The 24,091-nt window shown below is 35.7% G+C and overlaps 1 protein-coding gene across 1 annotated transcript in view; it reads left to right on the top strand.

The window, feature by feature from the left end:
- The window catches only part of LOC101908548 (low-density lipoprotein receptor-related protein 1B-like), a 150,169-nt gene that overhangs the window by 117,657 nt on the left and 8,421 nt on the right, over nucleotides 1-24,091 (top strand). Inside the window, exons 8-10 of the mRNA XM_059877475.1 lie at nucleotides 12,069-12,203; nucleotides 12,782-12,911; nucleotides 16,141-16,163. Of these exons, the coding sequence (XP_059733458.1) occupies nucleotides 12,069-12,203; nucleotides 12,782-12,911; nucleotides 16,141-16,163 (288 nt within the window). The remainder of the gene's footprint in view (nucleotides 1-12,068; nucleotides 12,204-12,781; nucleotides 12,912-16,140; nucleotides 16,164-24,091) is intronic.

Genomic DNA, 24,091 nt, shown 5'->3' on the forward strand with positions numbered 1-24,091 from the left:
TAGGCCACTGTTCTTGATCATAGATGGTCCCATATGACTTACTAAGTAATCTGAACTTCATCCTAAGTTGTGAGAAATCTAGGAACATGAACAATGGTATGTGAGAAGACCTGATTTGCATTTTAGCTAAGATATTTGTGAAAACAGATTTGAGGAAGATAAAACTGTAGGAAGGACACCATTTAAGAGGCTGTTGCAGTCATTCAGAAGAGAGATAGTAAAGACCTGAATGAGACTGTAGTGGCACATGCAGATTGAAAAACAAAATAGGAATCAAAACCTGAAGGGCTTGGTGATTGACTGGATGTGATGGTAACGTAAGTAAATACTGATGGAATCAAGGACAACTTTCAGGTCTTTGGGTGATGGGGAATATGTTCTTCCCATCAACTGAGAGACAGAGAGCAAAGAGTGGATGTAGGGCAGCTCTGTACGTTTGTTTGTTTTTAATAATAATATTTATTTATTTATTACTGTGCTGGGTCTTTGTTTCTGTGCAGGTTTTTCTCTAGTTGCAGCAACCCGGGTCATTCTCCAGTTGCAGTACATAGGCTTCTCACTGCAGAGGCTTCTCTTGTTGCAAGCACAGGCTCTAGAATGTGTGGGCTCAGTAGTTGTAGCCCAGGCTCAATAGTTGTGGCACACAGGCTTCGCTGCTTTTTGGCATGTGGGATTCTCCCGGATCAGGGCTCTAGTCCATGTCTCTTGCATTGGCAGGAGGATTCTTTACCACTGAGCAAACAGGGAAGTCCTGTTCTGGTTTATGTTCTGACATGTTGAATTTGAACTGTTTCATGGCATGAATTCATGCTAGGTTATTCATTCTTCGAGCTTTTGTATCTGTAGAGTCCAAAGCCAGAGCAGGCGATGGCACCCCACTCCAGTACTCTTGCCTGGAAAATTCCATGGATGGAGGAGCCTGGTGGGCTGCAGTCCATGGGGTCGCCAAGAGTCGGACTCGACTGAGCGACTTCACTTTCACTTTCATGTGTTGGAGAAGGAAATGGCAACCCACTCCAGTGTTCTTGCCTGGAGAATCCCAAGGGGGAGCCTGGTGGGCTGCCATCTATGGGATCATGGACACGACTGAAGTGACTTAGCAGCAGCAGCAGTCCAAAGTAATGTACTGGATTCTGAGGAGCTAACTAGAAAGATAACATGGAACCTTACTTTCAATGTACTCTCCATACAAGTTGAGAGACAACTGCGACTTACTGCAAAATGATAGGTGATGTTTGTGGCTACTAAGTACTTACAAGAGGGTGACTGATTATTTGGGAAGATTGAAGAAATCTTGGTCATTCTGGCATCCCTTTATGATACAACTATCCTTGAATAAAAAGCATCAATATACAATTAAAAAAAGGTTTATCAGGAATTTGTTTACAAAAATAGAATCATTGTGATTTTTTCTGAAACCTCAGAGCACATTTATATGTTATGTTTTATCATGTTAGCTATGATTAAATAACAGTAAAGTCAACGGAGAAAATAATTATATCCTAAGATTCTTATTCATCCATCACCTCTGAATTATATGGTATGCATAGATATTTAAGACAACCATTGAGGACAGAACTTTTATTGATTCTTTAATAATGTTAATAATAACTCTTTCCAAATTTGAAAAAATAAATTTTTTTGGCCTGTCCTTTAAGTACAATAAACACTGACAACTTCAACTAACCTTTAGAGCAAATTTTCTGTATCACTTTTAATAGTAAACTTAAGTTTGCCTTCTGAAAAGGTCACTATGCATCCAAATCAATATTAATTTTTATTATAAATAATTAATTGCTAGTGACTTTGGAAATATATAGCAATGCCAAATGTTTATTTTGAAGAAATTTTATACTGTTTTTTTATTTATTTGATTTTTTAATTTTATGATAGTAGTTTATATATTTGTCCTTTTATAAAGCATCTGCTGACAATGCAGGATACCCAGGTTCAATCCCTGAGTCGGGAAGATCTCCTGGAGAAGGAAATGGCAACCCACTCCAGTATTCTTGTCTGGAAAATCTCTTGGATGGAGGAGCCTGGTAGGCTACAATCCATGAGGTCGCAAAGAGTTGGACATGACTGAGTGACTTCACTTTCACTTTCAGAGGAGAATAAGAATATTTTATGTAATTTTACATTTATAAAGATGATGGTATATTAAACTCAAACCACATTAAAACTTCAAAAGTATACACAATTGTCAAATTTATTATTATACTTTTTATTTGGCATATGGGATCTTAGTTCCCTGACCAGGGATCTAACCCATGCCTCCTACAGTGGAAGTGTGGAATCTTAACCCACCAGACTTCAAAGGAAGACCCAACTAGTTAGTATACATTTCATTTTGTTATATGATACAGCCTGTATTTTTAATAGTTGATTACATATATTATGTACTAGGCATTACATACTTTCACAAAGCATTTATTTACTTATCCTCACAGCCACTTTATTAGTCCCAATTTACATATTGGGAAACTGAACAGAAAGATTAAGGAACTTTAAAATGCCTCTAAGTAATACAGCTGAGATCTATAACTCAGGAAATCCAAGCACACTGTATAAGCTGTTAATTATTATGCTACATTGCTTTCTTTAGTAAACTTCTTAAGGATTTTTTTTTTTTTCACCAGAAGTAACGAAGAAAACAAAAAACAAAAAACCTCCAGACATATTTGCTGGGAAATCCTCTGTTTTTAAGGTTTATACTCCATCTTTGTCTGACTTAACCAATTTAAGGTAGAATATAGAAACCAAACATTTGAAGAACAAAATTTCTGCCTTTTCCCTATTCAAAATTAAAAGTGATACAGAACATTAGTGTTTTCTGAAGTAGGATGATGGTTTCCTGAAAAAATGTCTGAGTGGGTGTCCCCCGAAGATATATCTACTCAACATGCTGTCTCAATTTTACAGTTTTGTTTTGGATGTCTAAAACAGAATAAATTAAAACCATTTCTGCTTGGAGCTACTATCAGTCCTCTTCTTATCTGAAGAAGACAGGAGTGTGACAGCACGTTTGAGTTCTTGTGTGCTACCTGAAAGTCAAAAGTAAGCACACAGGACTGTGAGAACTAACTTAATGCATATGAAAAACAGCACATTGGCTATTGCTTTGAAGAGATAAAACAGTGAATGCTTAAGAAAATGTGAAAGATTTTTTTTGTTACCCTGAGAGGAAACAGTTCAACACCTGAAAATGGAATTGCTTTTATAATGAGTATGTTTAATGCAGATTTCATTCAGGACACAAAAGCTCAACAGGCATATATTTCTTATTTGATAAAAGAGTAATTTAAAAGAGAATGTACATTATCTAAAGGTTTCATAACATTGTACCTTAAGGGGATTAAACTATCTAGAAACTTTGAAGTCTTGCAGATTTTATTTACTCACAAGATGAAGTTCTTACTGATTTGTTGCTGTAGGGAAATTGCCCATTAGGGTTTGTATCGATTTGCCTTTCTCAAAATAAAAGAAACAAATGTCATTCATTAGCACTTTACTGTTGAATCCCTTTTAATATGGACTATTAAGAACTTGGGTCACTTTTAACCTGCAAAATGTCTGAAGAAATGATTCAAAGTTACAAAAGACTAGAAAGTACAACTTAATTCTTATCTGTTCCCAGGTATCAGAACTGGCTGTCATCATCAATTAGGTTCATGATTCTTCCTGAAATAATTTTGTTGTCCCTCCTTCCTATTAACAAAGATGAGCCCACTTATTAAATTGGTTCTTTCTCTGAACTAGGTTTCTAGGAACCATATTGTGTATCTCTCCAAATCCAAATGTTACCCGCTCTTCAAAGATTAGTCAAAGCCTCACTTTTTCCATGAAATCTTTCCTAATGACCTTGACTTTGACCTTGCTTTCCTCCCACTTTCTATAATATAATAGTTTGCTCCAGAGGTTTCATGTGGTTCACCATGACGCAGACTGTGCCAGAAACAGGGCATGACTGGAAAGTAGCAGCTGCTTTGGTAATACTAAACCTTCCATTTTTGTCAGACAACTTACTAGTTAACCAAAAAGATTTCATTTAAAATGTGTCCTTTTATTAAAAATTATTTACTTATAAAGAATATATATTATTACTGAATTATATATTACAGCTGAATACACTATGAAATATATACCCAAATAGAAATTTTAAAAGGATCAGATCAGATCAGATCAGTCGCTCAGTTGTGTCCGACTCTTTGAGACCCCATGAATCGCAGCATGCCAGGCCTCCTTGTCCAACACCAACTCCCGGAGTTCACTCAGACTCACGTCCATCAAGTCAGTGATGCCATCCAGCCATCTCATCTGTCGTCCCCTTCTCCTCTTGCCCGCAATCCCTCCCAGCATCAGAGTCTTTTCCAATGAGTCAACTCTTCGCATGAGGTGGCCAAAGTACTGGGGTTTCAGCTTTAGCATCATTCTTTCCAAAGAACACCCAGGGCTGATCTCCTTCAGAATGGACTGGTTGGATCTCCTTGCAGTCCAAGGGGCTCTCAAGAGTCTTCTCCAACACCACAGTTCAAAAGCATCAATTCTTTGGCGCTCAGCCTTCTTCACAGTCCAATTCTCACATCCATACATGACCACAGGAAAAACCATAGCCTTGACTAGACGAACCTTTGTTGGCAAAGTAATGTCTCTGCTTTTGAATATGCTATCTAGGTTGGTCATAGCTTTCCTTCCAAGGAGTAAGCGTCTTTTAATTTCATGGCTGCAGTTGGACCAAAAAAGTAAAAAACCACAATGTTAAGGTTTCCGTGCATTGCTTTGGATTTTCTTAGTCATTCCCTACAGTGTGTATACTCAACTCTGATGTGACTTGTCTGTAACATTATGATTTGATGTGTTAAAATGTGTTATATATAATATATATTGTATATAACATCTGATTCTAAAAATTATTTTATGGAGATTCCTAAAAATGTAGAAACTGAAATAAGATGAACAATTAAGATAGAAAAAAATGAGTGCTAAGAGAAAAATTAAGGAAAAAAATAGCATGAAATGAGAGATAAAATCATGTTGTAAAATTCTATAGAATTTTGGTAGAAGTGGGCAGCAAATTTAACTTTTATATTTCTAATAACTGGTGCAGGAAGAGAAACAATTTCAGGTTTCACAATGTCCATATAATTTTTAAAAATTCAAGCAAAAATACATACTTCTGGTATAGAACATAAACAGCTCAATAAAAACAACTTATTAGGAATGGAGAAAGATCAAAACAAAGTAATCTCCCTATGAACTGACTTATAATTTGACTTGAATCAGGCAGAGAGTGAAGAACAGTAATTTCTAACATATCCGGGGCCAGTGGCCAATCACAATCAACTGAACAAATTTTTTTAAAATTATTTTTTCAAGTTAAAGTCCTCTGTAAACTGGAGGGAAAAATGTCACCCCCAAAGCTATAATATAAAGTTCTGGAGGCTATATCAAGTTCTTGTCTCCCCCTTCTCTTCTTGAAAATCCCTTTGGCAATGACTCATTAATAACAAGATTGTAATGGAGGTTAGGGTGGGATGTGGTGGGGTGGGAGTAACATTTTATAATAGAAATCTCCTTCTCAAGATATTGCTGCTACTGCTGCTGCTAAGTTGCTTCAGTTGTGTCCGACTCTGTGCGACCCTATAGACAGCAGCCCACCAGGCTCCCCCATCCCTGGGATTCTCCAGGCAAGAACACTGGAGTGGGTTGCCATTTCCTTCTCCAATGCATGAAAGTGAAAAGTGAAATTGAAGTCGTTCAGTCGTGTCTGACTCTTCGTGACCCCATGGACTGTAGCCTACCAGGCTCCTCCATCCATGGGAGTTTCCAGACAAGAGTACTGGAGTAGGGTGCCATTGCCTTCTCCGCTCAAGATATTATACCCTGTTAAATAACTGTTTTTCTTCTTATCTGTGCCTTTTACAGGTTAACTAATAATTCTCAACCTACACACTACCCTAGACTGAGCAATTTAAAAATCTCTGAGGTGTGGTTGCATCTTTAGTATTCTTTGAAAACTTCCCCAGGCAATTCTAATGGGTAGTCATTTAAAACCAAAAAAAATAGATTATTTAAAGGCAGACCTATTGCTGAGAAAGGGGGCAGTGATTAGAGATAGGTTCTTTCTGAAAAGTGGCTAATCAGAAAGAGGAGGGAATGATAAATTGAGACAAGAGAAGAAGCTGAGAATAAGACATGTCTGGGGCTGAATATGAAGCTGCCACTGGGAAAACAAACCCTGTGGTGGGCGTGGCTAGGAGACCTCTTAGAAAAAGACATTTAATTTTCAGCTTGAAGTCTTTATGTTGTGATAATAAATTTTTGTATCTCATGCTTCTGTGCTATTGCACTGTCTGTATTGCAAGTTTGTATATATAGTTCTGTGTATAAATGTAGGTGAGACAGTAAGATATGAAAGTGAAAATGAAAGTGAAGTCGCTCAGTCGTGTCCAACTCTTTGTGACCCCATGGGCTGTAGCCTACCAGGCTCCTCTGTCCATGGGATTTTCCAGGCAAGAGTACTGTAGTGGGGTGCCATTGCCTTCTCCAGGGAATCTTCCCAACCCAGGGACTGAACCCAGGTCTCCTGCATTCCAGACAGACTCTTTACCATCTGTACCACTAAGACATGGATTAAGGGAAAAAACTGAGTCCTGAATCTGGACTGAAATGACACGGAAAAGAAACAAAATATTACATTAAGACACATGATGACTGGGAAACGCAGGAGTAATAGCATAAAGGCTCTTCTTACAAAAATAAGAGAAGGTGGTTATTGAAAGAGTAAAAGACCAGAGTTTGAATTAGAGGGAACTGCCATATCTGTCAAAGTTTTAGAATGAAAATCAGTTTGGAGACCATTGTTTTACTTAAACTAGAGGAATTAATGGATTGTGTAGCCTTAAAGCAGCCCTTGCAAATGTAGAAACAATTGGTTTCTGGGTATATCTGTTAAGGTCACTGCTGATAAGTAGCAAAAAAAAAAACATTGTTTTTAATTTAAAAGCTAACTCATGGAGAATGCTTATATTTGATTTTTAAATGAGAAATGTGTCTGCAACCAGCTCATATGAAAGTGATAGCAAATAAAGACAAGCAAGCACTGGTGTTTGGAGCGAGGAACATTGTTCATTTTGATTCCAATAGTCAGTTACAGTGCGGGTTCACTATAAGCATTGATACCAAGAATTGTATTGGCTCCATACAGCTGAATCTTGTTTGTATATAACAACAAAAGCTGACAATGTAACAACAAAGTCCTGGAAGCTTTCTCTATAAGATAATAAAGAGTGTAGCTGGTGAAAATTGTTGAATAGCCACAGGTGAAAAATTCTCTAGAACCCAAGCCTGAAGTTTATCAGGAAACCAGAACACATTTTTCTTGTTGTTGTTGTTATTATTGTTTATTTATTTATATTTTGGCTGTGCTGGGTCTTTGCTGCTGCATGGCCTTTTCTCTAGTTGCAGTAAGCAGGGGCTACTCTCTAGTGGCGGTGTGTGGGCTTCTCGTGGTGGTGGTGGCTTCTCTGACTGCAGAACACGAGGTTCTGGGGCATGTGGGCTCCGTAGTTGTGGCTCCCAGGCTCTAGAGCACAGACTCAGTAGTTGTGGCCCACAAGCTGAGTTGCTCTGCAGCATGTGGTATCTTCTCAGACCTGTGTCTCCTGTGTTGGCAGGTAGATTCTTTACCACTGAGCTACCAGGGCAGCCCCAGGATATACATTTTATAGAATTTTCCATAAGTTAACTTTGGGGATTGAGCACAATCGTCCTTACTTTCAATGTATAGGATAGAGTATAATGGGTCCAACAGAATGGAAACAAAAACAATTGGATAGGTAAACTGAGCTCATCAAAGTTGTAAATTTTAGTATCTAATGTCCTTAGGTAAATTTTTTGTAAATAAAATTTTATTGAAATATAGCCATGCCCATATATTTGCATATTTTTATTTATTTTTATCAACATATAGTTATTTTACAATATTATATTAGTTTCAAGTTTCCCACTCCAGTACTCTTGCTTGGAAAATCCCATGGATGGAAAAGCCTGGTAGGCTGCAGTCCATGGGGTTGCTCAGAGTTGGACACGACTGAGCGACTTCACTTTCACTTTTCTCTTTCATGCATTGGAGAAGGAAACGGCAACCCACTCCAGTGTTCTTGCCTGGAGAATCCCAGGGACAGGGGAGCCTGGTAGGCTGCTGTCTCAGGGGTTGCACAGAGTCAGATATGACCGAAGCGACTTAGCAGCAGCAGCAGCATGTAAATATTTGTTGAATGAACATAATTAAAAAATCATATTTTAGAATAAGTATTGGAGTGCAGTTATGATAGTCTTTCATCCTTTTCTATCTTTATATGTATTTCCACTTTATATCTTTCAAGTTTGTAATAAGATTTTGTCATATTTCTGCCTGATTCTGTTACTAATTAAAACATTCTTGATGTAGCTTATGTTTATTTAGTTATATTCCTGGGTATTAGACTACATATTCTTATATCTTAGTGAAATTATTCCACTTAGGGTGTAGAGGGGTACAATATATATGTTAATATAAGGAAAGGAGAATTGGATGTGAATGGTGATATAAATCTTCTATCCTCTTGGTCCTCCTTAATACATCACTACATGATTGATTTGCTTACTAATATCCCAGGTATACAGCATAAAAGAATATAAGAATACATCTCAGTTATTCAATGCTCTAATCCAGTGGATTTGACCATTTAGAGATGGTCTCAATGTTACAAATTAATCTATTATTCATATATTGAATTTTCATGAGGTATCTACTGCCCATGTAACTGTTTTGGTAAATACTGAGTCAATTGCAGTCCCTACTTATCACATATCTCAGACAATTTCCAAGAAGAAATGCAGAGATGCATTTTCAAGTCAATATAATAATAAAGTATGTGCAAGATAATATGGTATATGTGTGAAAGAATGCTTTGTGGTTATACTGAATAAAACTTTGCAGGGCTGGCAAAGCTATTAGAGAATAATAGGAAAAAGTAAGGGTCAACTACATATTTAGTGTCTTTTTTATTCTAATACCTGTGAAGATTGTTGTCAGTGTCTTCTCTGAACTCATAAAAACACTTGTCTTAGGACTTCCCTGGCAGTCTGGTGGTTAAGACTCAGTGGTTCCAATGCATGGGGCATAGGTTTGATCCCTGGTGAGGGAACTAAGATCCCACATGTGGTGTGGCCACAAAAAAAATTTTTTTAAAGCCTCTTATCTTTACTACTAATATGCTGTTCAAGCTATACTATTATCAACTGTTAGTAATTTTTCAATGTGCGTACCTTCTGTTCCTTAATTACTTTATTAAGTTTCTCATGTACAAGCTTTGTCTCCCTTAGTTGTGTCTCCTTTCAACCAGTCTTTGTACTACACATCACAGTAATTCATTTGTTCATCAGATATTTACTCTGACCTTAGTATGTACTAGCCACTCTTCTAGGTGCCAGGGACAAGACAGGGAACAAAATTAAGTCCCAGCCCTCAAAGGGATTATATTTCTGTGAGACAAGACAGATGCTAAACAAACAAATCAGTAAGTATGTAATGTGCTTGACAGTAATACATGCTGTGGAGAAAAATAGGTCTGTAAGGGAAATGGAGCATGACAAGGAAATAATTTCTATAGAGTAGTCAGGGCAAGTTTGAGTAAGGGAATATTTGAGCTAAGACAGAACCATGCAAGTAGCTAGGGAAAGAACATCCCAAGCAGAAGAAAAAGTGATGGAAAGAAATTTGGACTGAATAGTATTTGGTTTTAGGGAGAGGAAGTTCTTGTTACTAAAGCAGGGAGAGTGGAAGGATAATAGGTGAGAGAGAGTTGAAGGGTATGGGTGGATCATGAAGGAGGGTCTTGGGAAGGAACTTTACTTTTACCTTGAATGAGATGGAAAATGATTAGAGCACTGAATGAAGAGTAGAGAAATTATCTTACTGAATTTGGATAGGGTGACAGTGGACCCTCAACGGAGAAAAGGCTCATGAGGAAAGGGACACCTGAGGCCAAAGTGGACGTTGGACTTAAGTTAGAGTCTTTTGCAGTACTTCAGGTAGGAGGTAATAATGACCTGGATTACATTCTAATTATACAGTGTGAGAATGGTGAGATGAGGGATATGATTTTAAAGAATAAAAAGAGCTAAAATATTTGGTAATAGATTGAAGATGAGAGTAGTTGGTGATGAATTAGATGTAAAGTGTGAGAAAAAATTATTAAGGACAGCATAAGGTTTTTAACCCAAGAAACAAAGGATGGAGGTGCCCTTCATCATATCACCATGGCAAGGGGAGCTGCCACATGGAAGACTGTGAGAGAAGCATGTTTCAGGTAGAAACCCAAAATTTGTCTTTCACAGTCAGGATTGCCTTTTCTTATATTTCAGTGGAGATACAAAATAAGTAACTGGCTATATGGGTCTAATGTTTGCAGAAGAGAGTGGGGCTCTTCGTATAACACTTAAGTATTTATGCAAAAGTAGGGCTTATTTTGCGTATTTTTTGGAGAAGTAAATGGCAACCCACTCCAGTGTTCTTGCCTGGAGAATCCCAGGGATGGTGGAGCCTGGTGGACTGCCATCTATGGGGTCGCACAGAGTCGGACACGACTGAAGTGACTTAGCAGCAGCAGCAGCAGCAGCAGCAGTGCTTATTTTTGTTGATCAATTCATTTCTTCAATCATAAAAACATATCAACGGATACTTTGACAAAATGGGAAAGATGAAACAAATCCTTACTTTGCAGATATGTATATGAAAATGGTATCTCTGCTCTGATTCAAGCATGTATCTGACTAAACCAGTGTTGCAAACAGGGGCTGTTTGGAATTTTTCCCCAGATAGGTAATAGAATTTAGACTGTATTTCATTTGAAGCAGAACCCCCAAACTTACTGATAAATGGCTTTTTTATACTAATTGCCTTTTCTTTATTTCCATAGCCTGTCACTATGCCAGATGGAAATTATATTGGTCTTAAAGGATTTGTTCTTCATTAGCCATGTAGGTCACAACACAAAAACTTACTTAGTTGGTAGCAAATTTATTATTGAATGATTTGTCCCCAGTGTCTTTCTGGTGGCTGTATTTAACATCATTGATCTATAATTGCTACCCTTTATGCATATGCATGCACATATATTTCATTTATAGTCTTTAGATACATTTTTCATTCAAATATTCAAAAAGCACTGTTATTTAAAGACTCTATGATAGCACAGAGCCATTCTTCAAGTGTTCTTAAGCCCATTTTTACAATTAGAGTTTGAAAAAGAATGCACAGGCTTTGTAGTTGACATTTGGGAAACTAGTACCTCAGAAGGAATAATTGGATGATAAGGTACTTTTAAAGCTTTATACATTTTGAATGACCTTATGTTTAAAATACCCTTGACATAATTGAAATGTCCTGTTTCTTTCCATTCTCTCTTTACTTTGAGACTTTGTTGATTATCTCCAGTAGTATTCTTATCATATGACATTAGAACAGATGTGATGAGAAATGCTGTGGTCCAAAATAATATGGTATGATATCAAAATTTTAAATTCATGGGAGATAAGTATTTATGAGTTTAAATGAATAGAAAAATGAAAAAAATGTAATAGACTATTTGCACATATATTTTAAAAATGCTTTAAAAAACATTTGACTTGATTTTCTCATGTGGTTTTAATATCTTTCATACCATTTTTATTAGTAAATTTTAATGAAGAACATTTATACTCAGGTACACCCAGGATGATAACGCTCAAAATGCTGATGCAGTGTGCTCCTAATACTTATATCCCTGATGCTAGAAAAGATTGAGGGCAGGAGGAAAAGGGGGCAACAGACCCATTTAACAGAAGGGTTAAATGGTTTGATGGCATCACCAACTCAGTGGACATGAATTTGACCAAACTCTGGGAGATAGTGAAGGATAGGGAAGTCTGGCTTGTTTCAGTCTATGTTCAAAGAGTTGGACAAAACTTAGTGACTGAATAACAATAAATACATATATCAATACATTCTATAGTGTATGTATGTTTGTTTGTTTTATCAATAGAAAATGATACCATCTACTGGACAGACATGGGCTTCAACAAAATTAGCCGAGCTAAAAGAGATCAAACTTGGAAAGAAGACATCATTACCAATGGCTTGGGAAGAGTGGAAGGAATAGCTATTGACTGGATTGCTGGTAAAATCCATGGCTTTCTGTTTTTATTTTAAGCCTGTATTGTTAGGGGTTCAATATTCTTCATAAAAATTCTGTTTCTGAGTCATCACGGGTTTTTGTTTGTTTTTTTGTACTTCTAGCCACAGGGATAAATGGTCTTGTTTCTTTTTTTTTTTCACTCTTTCTAATACTTCTGAGCCTTTGTATACGTGTTTTTATGTAGAAGTAGATTACGTAGTATTAACTTTGCTCAACTCTCCTGAGTCCCATGAGGCTGATAAAAAAGTATTAGAAGTTGTGTTTTGCCTGAAGTCAGTAGAAAGTGAAAATAGAGCTCTTTTTCAGGTGAGAGAAGTTTCCATTTATTTTTAACACACAGAAGTATCATTATATGGGTTAAACAACAGATGTGTGAGATTAAGAAGTATTTACATATGAGTTTATTTATAGCTTTCTGCTTAATGTACCTATTAAAAAAGAATATAGGAGGTAAATGATTTCTTTATGGTTATGTGAATGTTCAGAAAGTTAATTTTAGCTATAAGTAATAAATAATTTTTCTCACAATTATATTATAAACATTTCTGTATTTCTTCTAGGTAACATATATTGGACAGATCACGGTTTCAACTTAATTGAAGTTGCACGACTCAATGGCTCTTTTCGTTACGTAATTATTTCCCAAGGCCTGGATCAACCAAGATCTATAGCTTTGCACCCAGAAAAAGGGTAAGTTTAACATTTACATACATTTGGGGATTTTAGGTGACTTTTCTAAAGTTTCATTAAAAGAAAAATCTGTATGTTGATATTAATATTTATTTTTAATCATAATGTTTGAAACAAATTCAGTATCTTACCTAACTGGAAGGAAAAGTTTGTTCTCACTTTGTCATGTGTATTTCAGTACATATTTGATGGGCTTACATTTATTATGTGTATTTATTTATTTATGGCTGAGCTGAGTCTTCATTGCTACCTGCAGACTTTCTTTAGTTGAGGCAAGTGAGGACTCCTCTCTACTTGCCGTGTGGTGGGCTTCTAATTGCAGGGACTCTAGGGTGCCTGGGCTTCAGTAGGTATGGCTCATGGATTTAGTTGCTCCAAGGTATGTGGAATCTTTCTGGATCAGAGGTCCAAAACTTGTCCTCTGCATTGGAAGGTGATTCTTAACCAATGGGCCACCAGGGAAGTCCTTATGCAGTCTTTAATGTGTGTGTAAATCCAAATGGGTACAGCAATGCTTTTCTAGATTATTCATTTAAAGTTCCTCCCTAAAATTGTTTATGTGTTTGGAAGTCAGGTTTTTTTGGTGAATGAAGTAACCATCTGATAGCCAACCTTGTTCTTCAGTATTTCTAAAGCTTCAGTTTCCATTTATGTATTTATAATTGTTATATCAACATATTCATCCCAAACTTTTCTTCTTCTTCTTCTTAAGTTACAGATAAGTATATCTACCGTCTTATTGAAAGTGCCATTTTCCATTTGGACAACCAAACTCTGTAGTCTAATTAAAATTCTACAATCTGAGTTTCTATTAATAATTTCAATTAAATAAACTGAGTTTCTATTACTAGAGGAAAATCTTGAGATGAATTTCAAAGATACAATATGACATTTTTGGTATCTTTCTCACATATCCTATGTTCAGTATACCAGAAATCCTGTTACCTTTGGCTTCAAAATACATTTATGCTTTACCTACTTCTCCCAGTTTTCATTGTTTCCACCCTAGTCTGAGTGTAATCACTCTTGCCAACATTTCAGGATTGTGGATTACCATCTTCTATCCTTGTATTCCTATAGTCTATTCTTTATGTCACAGCCTAGTGATCCTTCTCAAATGTAAGCGGCAGTAACCTCTTTGCTCAGAATTCACCAGTGAGTCCTCTTTCTCTCTGTTTAAAAGTTTATAACAAACTTATTAGAGTGTTTTTGTTGCCTTTTAATGACTAAATTATGTCTGACTCTCTTATACCAATGGACTGTAGCCTACCAGGCTCTTCTGACCATAGGATTTCCCAGGCAAGAGTATGGAAATGTTTGCCATTTCCTGAGCTACTCAGTTGGCTCAGGGGTAAAGAATTCACCTACAGTGCAGGAGATGGGGGTTTGATCCCTGGGTCGGGAGGATCCCCTGGAGGAGGGCATGGCAACCCACTCCAGCATTCTTACCTAGAGAATCCCATGGACAGAGGAGCCTGGTGGACTACAGACCATAAGGTTGCAAAGAGTAGGACACGACTGAAGCAACTGCACACACGCATGCACACATTTTCTTCTCCAGAGATTCTTCCTGACTCAGGGATTGAACCCAAGTCTCCTGCATTGGCAGGCAGATTCTTTACCACTGAGTTAACAGGGAAGCCCAGAGTGACATTATTTCCTCCATTTTACAGATAAGGAAACTGATACCACAATTAAAATATATTACTCTGTCATTAACATTATATATGGGAGAGTTATATTTTCTAAATTTCAAAGATTATGCTGCATTATATATGTATGTATGTGTGCTACCTGTTACATATATACATATAAGTATTACAGAAACTATTAACCAAAAATATCAAGCATATAAGAAAATAGACTTAACAGATTTTACAAAAAGTTATAATAAATATTTAAAGACTAGAACTATAAGTGAAAGAGAATAAAAAATAATGACAAAATGTTAGAAAAGCTAGATGTTTTAGAAAATATTTGAGTTGGGTCTGACTTGCCCTGTACATTGTCTTGCCTACAACTGCACATTCATGGACACTTGCCAGTACACATTAAGAATGTTGAGGGAAGGTATAATTTTGTTTAGTTCCAAGCATAAAACACATGTGTCAATTTAGTGTGTCCATGTCATACCTGTAAACTTGAATATAAAATTTCCTCTTCCAGTGCGATGGTGGCTCAGATGATAAATAATCTGCCTGCAATTTAGGAGACTCTGGTTCAATCCCTAGGTCAGGAAAATCCCCTGGAGAAGGGAATGGCAACCCACTCCAATATTCTTACCTGGAGAATTCCTTGGACATAGGATCCTGGTGAGCTACAGTCCATAGGGTCACAAAGAATTAGACATGACTGAATGACTAACACTGACTAATGCAATGACATTTTTAAAATATCTTTTTCATTTATACTTTATAATAAAGCAGTGAATCAGTATACCCTCAATGGAAAAAATAAACCTGATCAATTGTTGGACTATATGTAATTATTTTTAAGGTAGGAACAAATATAATTTGAATGTTATAAAATATTATAGATACACAGGAAATGGGTTTGTTTGAATAATATGATGTCTTCCCATCATATTTATAAGTCCAGGGCTTCACTTTATTCTAGAGAACTTCTTGTGCCTGGTCTATTACTGATTTATGCAGTTCAATTTAACAGGCCTCTTGCTGCTAACTTATCAATCTTTAGTTTTCTCTTGCATTTCTTTTGAAGCCGAGTTTTGCCCTCAAGTTGTTATTCCAGACCTTCTTTTGTTAAGTATATTTTGTACAGTCATCTTAGCATATAACAGTATCTATTTCTCTTTAGAATGATTGAAGACATCAGGCAAAAACTCTGCATGTACTTCACTATTTTGTCACTTTAAGTGCTACTCCCAGCCAACAAGATCATGTCAGGATGTCTCCATCTCCTCCTCAGCCTTTAATTCAGTACATGTTGACAAAACAGGACGATAGATGATGTGAAAGATACCAGTAGACACTGTAAAGTATGATGATATAAATAAGGTGTAGCTTTTGTTCACAATGAGTTTTCTGTTGAAACTTTTAAACAAGTACAAAATTGTGTTAGAAAATTAAGTAACATAATGTAAAGTAGAACTAATATGGAAGCACCAAAAGGCTATATTGATATAACTCAAGCTTAAATCTGATACCTAAATTTCATGTTAAAGTGAAAATTTTTATATGACTATTGTAAAACTACATTAAATTTTCAGAAAACAGATAGCTTATGACTGGTGTAGGTAGTAAAAGTGAGGGTAGTAGCAGCTGTGGTGATGATTAGTAGACACTTTATTGAGGAGACATGAAGAAAGAATGTTTTTGAGATGGAGTGAAATGTATTATATGAATAAGAAATAAAATAAATAAAAAATTAGTAGTGGCAAAGCAAAGGACATTGCCAAGAGCAAAAGTATATAAAGGACATGTAGGGAAAAGTAGTTAATGTAGGTGGAAGATAAGTTGGGGCCATAAAATTGGCAATTGGATTCCCCACATTTTAAAAATGTTATGATGACTCCATCCCCAGTTTACCAAATGAAACACAAACTGGTCCTGGATCCTCTCTCCTAAGCCTTCCCCATGACTGCAGAGAATCCACATAAGCAGAGATCAGAAGTACATTGAAGTTGTTGCATTCTTTAAGAAATTCTTCAGAATGGTTCTTTATCCTTCCAGGAAGGATGTTATGCAGGAAGAGGAAGGATTCTTTCTCTGCCCTTAGATCAATAAAGAGAGACAACCAGAGACCAATATATAAGTGGGAAACTAAAATAAATATAAAAGTTGTAAATGGAAAAGTTGTGTGAGTTTTTTACTGCAAGTTCTTAAGCCAGGAGGTGTCAGATCTAAGCTGGAAAGAGGGAATAATATTTTAAAATAGATACGAGATAAAAGTTTGGACTTAGAAAGATCTGGTCTTTTATGCATGAGAATTAATCTTAATAATATCATTCTGTTTTTTTTAACTAGGATTGTCTTGGAAATCTTGGATTCTTCCTGAGATAGCAAATTCTGGAGAAGAGATAGTAAAGCATAAATAGAGGCAAGAGTTGGATAAATATAGAGTCATTCCTACTTATTCCAACAGAGTTCAGGTTCTGCAATAAAAAATGGTAGTGGATGAAATTATCCAAGGAAGACTATAGGAAAAAAAGTCTAATGACATGAATGAAGAATGTTTACAAATAGGGGATAAAATGATTATGAGGAGCAAAAACAAAATTAGCAATAAGGCAAAAGAAATGCAGAGAAAGAAGCCATTTCAAGTACTCAGAAAAATCACTGTCATAGAAATCAAGAGAAGAGAGTTTTAGGAAAAACTTCAAATGTATCTGCAAGAAGGAGATTGAGAGACATAAAAGCAGAAAACAGGACATGTAATTGGTGAGAGGGATGACATTTTTAATTGTTATGAATTTCAGGAAACTGATAAGAGCAGAAGCCAAATATAAAGAATTAATAAGTGAAAGATAATTAGAAAATAGAGCCAGAATATTTAGACTACAGTGACAGAAATTTGGACAATGAAGAAAAAGAGTAAAAAATAGAAAGTTTGTTGAGAAGATAGTAGGGTATAAAGAAAGGTTTTTCTTAGTATGGGACCAGGGAGGTATTGCACATATTCATCAGCTGAGGGGTGGAAGAAAATGTGTGTAAAGAGGAGATAGATTCCAAGGAGTTTAGCAGTAACCTTGGCAAGGAAGAAGCAATAGGGTGGAATAGGAAGAATGGAGGATAGCAGATGGAAAAGATTTGAATCTTAAATCAGGTATCTCTGAAAACAGATCCTGGAATGAAAATTCAAGTCAGGTAGAAGTCAGATAAGAAAGGGGCCAAACAAAGGTTCAACTGTGAACCTTGGAAAGTTTTGGAGGGTAAACCTCACTTAGCAAGGAAGCTTGACTTCAAACTCCCAGCCAGTTATTCACTGGATAGGGCAACCCTGGGGAGATATACATTCCCAAGATTTCTTGCTCTCAGCACCACTTGCAAAAGGAGATTCTAGTAGCTGTCCTCTGAAAAATGTTGCCTATATGAGTTACCAAAAAGAAAAGGGTACAGTAGCTGGGTATCAGAGTGCCTAGAAATCGCAAACAGGATCAGAGGGTGTCTAAATGCAGCACCAATGGTGTCCACTACAGTTTGGAAGGTCAATGTGGACATTTCCTACCTTTGATATCTTTTTAAGTATCTTGATCTCAAATGCTATATCATTTGTGGTTATTGGGAAGATTAAATGAGGTAAATTTAAATAGGATGATTATATTAGGGAAAGTTCTCTTCTATTTTTGGCAATGGAATGAATGAAGGGAACAGAGTACGCCAGTTGTTGTTCAGTCACTCAGTTGTGTCTGACTCTTTGTGACCTCATGGACTGCAGCACGCCAGGCTTCCCTGTCCTTCACCATCTCCCAGAGTTTGCTCAAACTCATGTCATTGAGTTGGTGATGCCACCCAACCATCTCATCCTCTGTCGTCCCCTTCTCTTCCTGCCTTCAATCTTTCCCAGCATCAGGGTCTTCTCCAGTGAATTGACTCTTCATATCAGGTGGCCAAAGTATTGGAGCTTCAGCTTCAGCAGTAAGAATATGCCAGTAGAATCTATTTTAGAGGTTAAAATTAGTGAAATTGAAGAAAGTCATAGATGATATGCATAGAATTAGTGGCTATAAGTGAATAGGTAGATTTGCTGAAATTATTGTGGCAAATAGAATATGAATAAAAAGGATTAAGCAACATGTGTCCAGCTGCAATGAACTTCTAGAATCTAATGAGGTATTTATATGACCTTGAGTAAGAATGCTTGGTAACTTAGCAGTAGAAAAATGATGGGAAAAATAACCCCAAAAGGGAGCAGGTGATAACATAATCAAAGTTGGCAATTATAAGGGAGTAACCATGAGTTGCTAATCAGGAGATGAGGTCTAGAAATTAGTGATGAAGTGGAATGAAACCAAGAACAGGAAGTTAGAGTAATGTAAGGTTGAGGCAAAAGAGAGATAGATGTAAGTCCCTGAAACAGAAAAGATGAGGAAGCATGAGCTGGGATGTTCACAGGATCAACAACATGAGTCATAAGGTCTCTATGTCATCTTGGAGGGGGAAGATGGCAAAATTGTCAGCTATTAGTAAAGCAATTAAATGGATTTGGTGTTTAAATGTATTAGAGCGAATATACACATTCATAATGTGAATGTTTGAAATAGAGTATATAACCTCAGAGAAAGTTTTTTTTTTTTTTCCCCCTTACTTAAATATACTTCACTTTTATTCTAGACACAATGGCATCCATTTCTTTGGGCATCTCATTGCAGTTACTCTTCCATTCTATCATCTTTAACTTACAATGAAGATTTTCCCTTTGCTTTCAACTAGGCTAAGATCCCTCTTATTTGAAAAGAAAAATGCTGCCCTATTTCTCTCTGCATGTTTACTTCTCTAGTTCTTAGAAGTAAATGTCTCATCATTGAATTTCTGAAATGAGTTTTCAGCTTTAGTTCTTTCTAGGAATATCTAAATTTATCCATAGCTAAATCCAGATTTTTTTTTTTCAGGTTTCATACTGCTTGCCTTCTTAACATTTTTCCATTGATTATCCACTCAAGAGTTTTGCTCTGTTACCTTCTTTAACTTGGAGTTTTACTGTTCTCTCTGATCCCTTCCATATATATATAGGTTTTTTTTTTTTTTTTTTTTGAGCACTGTGTATCTGTTCTGAGCACACACATTTAAAGCTTTGTATGCTATTTTCTCACTTGCTATATTTATCTTTTACATATATTTTCATGTTTCTAACTTTAATCATTGCATTACATCCAATATTTTATCTTCATTCCTTTTATTTCTGTTTACAATTTCCTTTAGAAATGATTTATTCTTATTTCAGTGACATCCAACTTTCACTAAAACTTTTTTTATCTACTTTCATATACTACATCTATTTTTCATCTACTTTCTGTCCTAAACATTGTGTCTTTTTGTGTAACCATGGTTCTTTTGTCCTGACAAGATCGAAACTTAGACTTTCCACAGGTTTTCATCAACTATTTCCATCTGTCTGTAAATCCTGTCATTTTTAATCTCCAGGTGTCTCTTAAGTTTTCCACTTCTCTCCATTGTGACTCTGAGCTCAGAGCTGACTTAGCTGGCAGATCTCAGTAAACACTTTTGATTTATTAATTTTGAGCCTCCCCTCCCCACAAGATTCACATTTCATCCCTCAAAAAAAATCTTTGACATGAATAGCCATTTTAAATATTATTTCTCTATCTTCACTTCTTAAAAACTTTTCTTCAGTATTACTGCATCTATAGACATTTTTCAGGATTCAAAATTGACTTGATATACCTTTTTAGATATTATGTTTCTTTTCAGGAAATGTTTATTACTGCTTGGAAATATTAGTGAAAAGTGTCTTCCAATACCTTATCTATATGCTTACTGATGAGTTTAGAGGAGTGGGAAAAGGGCTTATCAATGATCACTCTGCGTAAAAGTTACTTAAACACCGATTTCCAGGTAATATTACATAGTCATATAAGTGTCAAAATTCATATCATAGGAATGAAGTACAGCATTTAAATATTCTGCCTAAAGTTAAAAAGTGGCAGGTGTCCTTACCAAAGGAAAAGGTGAACCATAATGGAGTAAATCAGCTGAATCCAAAATATAAATGTTCCTTGAAGAGTGGGGCATGAAGCCTGATTTTGAACAATGGAGACTTGAAGTCTTTTAAAGTGTATCCAAATGCAAAATAGAAAGTGTATATGAATTTAGTTTAGCTTGAAAAATCAGTTTCTCTCCTCCACTGACTCCCTTTTTCTTTGGTAAGGCCTCACTCTTTAAAAAATTAAAATGCAATCTCTTTATGCTAAAAAGTGTTTTTCTACCTACAACAACAACAACAAAAGATGTGTAGAAAGTCACAGTATGATATCAAAAAAGCTAGTTAATCTTCCATGATGTATGATCTCTAAATGAAGCACAAATACTCTATTTTTCCCCCTTTTTAGGCACCAGGATCTACATTGCCTCTCTTAATTTAGCTTTATATCTCTATGAGCATAAATAACTTTCTGAGAAGTGTTCCTTTCCATGGCAAAGATCCAGCTTTCTGTGGTATCTTGGTATTCAACAAGTACACCTGTTAAATGGTCTTTGATTGATTACATATATGTGTATGTGTGTGTGTATATATATATGTGCATTTTGGATATGTTCAATAATATATAGAAGGTCATGAATTAAAGTTTAACATCTTTGAAACAACAAAAGTATAGCATAGTTTAACACCATCTCCTAAAGTATATTTTGTATCTGAAGTCAAGGTGATATACAATAAAGAAGGAATTAACTTTGATTTGCAATAGAAATAATGATGGAATCAGGGTGCTAATTCATAATATTAATATACCATGATGGTTAAGTAACTCAGAAATACCACAATAGTACCCCAAATCACATCCACCTTTTTCTATTAATACAAGACTCTGAGAGAGGCATATTAACAAATTATAAGGACAAATGAAAGAAAACTGCTGTGTTTTATTTTCCATTAAGTATTTTCTCCAAAATTCTACTTCAATCACTCTTCTTTCAAAGGTAGTTATGTCTTACCTGTTTTTTTCCCTATATGTTTCTCATTTCTTCACCTCTAAGCACAAATCTTAAATCTTACCTTTCCCACTGAAAAGAAAAATGAAGGGCCAGAAGTGATAAAGATGCCTTCTGCTTTCATTGCGGGTACAAGCTAGTGAGGGAGAAAGAAAACCCAGAAAGGTCATGGCACTTCCTTTTGTAAGAAGGAGGCCCTGGGCCAGACTACCAAAGCCATGTTGAATGGAGACCAGTAACAGTTGCACAAAAGTATAGGACCTTGTTCCTAATTTCTTAAGAGATCCAACCAGTAAAAATTCAGTAAAGGGTAAACAAGAAGTTTAAGATATTTCTCTGTCTGCTTATAGAAATTTCTTCAGTTTGTTTTAACATGGGATATCCAGGGCAGGTTGATATGACTGATATATAAGATGGTTTGGGTGTCATGAAACCAGTTAAAATTTTCTGTATAATATTTTAAGAATTCCAAATCAACTCATGAGCACTAGAAGTCTAGGCTCTTGGAGTCTGTGTTAAATATTTCATAGGAAAATGCATATATTATAGGGAAACATCAAGTGTTATAAATTGAGAAAACAAAAAGGAAATTAAAAAATGGACCACTCACTCAGGAAAACAACTGTTAACCATATAAATACAAACTAATATGTATATATATATATATATATATATATATGTATATGTACACATTTATTAAAATGAAAGGATGGGAAATATGGCAGGGTATAAATACATATATAAAATAAGGAATTAAATATAAACCTAACATGTTATGGAATTACAGATGCAATGGAATGTTTCTTTCTAAAGATTTTTTCTCCATATTTCTCCACTGTTGGCTGGACACACACATAATTGTTTTACATAATTACTTAATATTGCAAAGTCAGTTCAGTTCAATTCAGTTGCTCAGTTGTGTCTGACTCTTTGTGACCCCATTGACTGCAGCACACCAGGCTTCCCTGTCCATCACTAACTCCCAGAGTTTACTCAAACTCATGTCCATTGAGTTGGTGATGCCATCCAACCATCTCATCCTCTGTCATCCCCTTCTCCCCCGACCTTCAATCTTTCCCAGCATCAGGGTCCTTTAAAATGAGTCAGTTCTTTATATCAGGTGGCCAAAGTATTGGAGTTTCAGCTTCAACATCAGTCCTTCCAATGAATATTCAGGACTGATTTCCTTTAGGATGGACTTGTTGGATTTCCTTGAAAAGTCAAGAAGGAATCTAATGTAAAACTTAATGATAAAAAATAACAGAATACCACCTGAAGAAACAGGTCTTCAATATTAAGAAATAATAAAAATATTTCTAAGTTGAAACAGAGACAACAACCAAGATGGCCTGTATCTTTATTTGCTTAGAAAGTTCACCTCTGAAGTTGTTTATGGGGATTACAACTTCTCTCACCATAGCACTTGCACAGTTTTTGTGTTGAAGCCCCTACTTTGATGACTTACAGAGACTTAAAACTAGCAAGTTTTAAGCATTGCTGTTAACATTTTTCTCAGGTAATTCTTTATTTACCCATTTGTGTCTGTCATTAAACAGTGACCTTTATAAGGGTCACTGAGTCCAATTCATCTCTTATTATCAGTTCCTGGCACTTAATAGATACCTATTTAATATTTGTTGAATGAGTGCATGACTGCAATGAAAGAATACTTTTGAGAATCATCCACCAAACCACTATAAAAAAATTAGAAAGTAGTATTCAAGGTTATATTTTTCTAGACTTTCTTTGAGCAGAGTGTTCCAGTATCTGTGGTTGCATTCTTTTTATACTTTCAGGAGCTTCTGAGAAATAGTAACACATCAGGACTTGAAAAGTGATTTGGGATTGGCATGTAATACTTTGTCAAAACAAAAACTGCACACAAATGAAGGCAAAAGGGGTGTGAATAATCCCTCTCAGAAATAGAGGAATATACCATATTCCTCATAGAGGATGAAGGATGTCAATTCACATATTCATGAAATGTATTCAAACTTTGACAATACTGTATTATTTTGCTTGTGCTTTGGCATGAATTTAGAGACAGATATATGGGCTGAGGTATACAATTAGTATGTGTTTTAAGTGATTCTAGTGATATTGCTCAGTTACTATTCCCGATATATAAAACCCTATAGGGCTTTTGTCTTTCTTACTTTCTACAGATAAACTAACACAATGTTGAACTCCACTCTAGCAGAGAACAGAGTGACATTCTTCATTCTCTTTTCAACCAATTGCCTATGTTAGAGATTAATGTGATATTCATTTTTTGTACCAGCATGGCAATTTTTGACTATTTCAGGTTTTCTCCAGCACATCTGATAAAGTATCTATGTTATATTCTCTTAGGGAAAGGATAGGACTAGAGGAAATAGCAAATTTATTGTAAAAATTGCAACCCAGATCTATGCTCCAGTGAAAGAGTCAAAGAACCTTAAAAGAAAATGATTGATTCAAATTAGAGGCTTTTCACTATTTTTCATGTATTTAAAATATAAGAATCATATTTAATATATGTCTGTAACAATTTAAACATGTTCATTCTTC

The sequence above is a fragment of the Bos taurus genome, chromosome 2, assembly GCF_002263795.3.
Source record: "Bos taurus isolate L1 Dominette 01449 registration number 42190680 breed Hereford chromosome 2, ARS-UCD2.0, whole genome shotgun sequence".
NCBI classification, from domain to species: Eukaryota; Metazoa; Chordata; class Mammalia; order Artiodactyla; family Bovidae; genus Bos; species Bos taurus.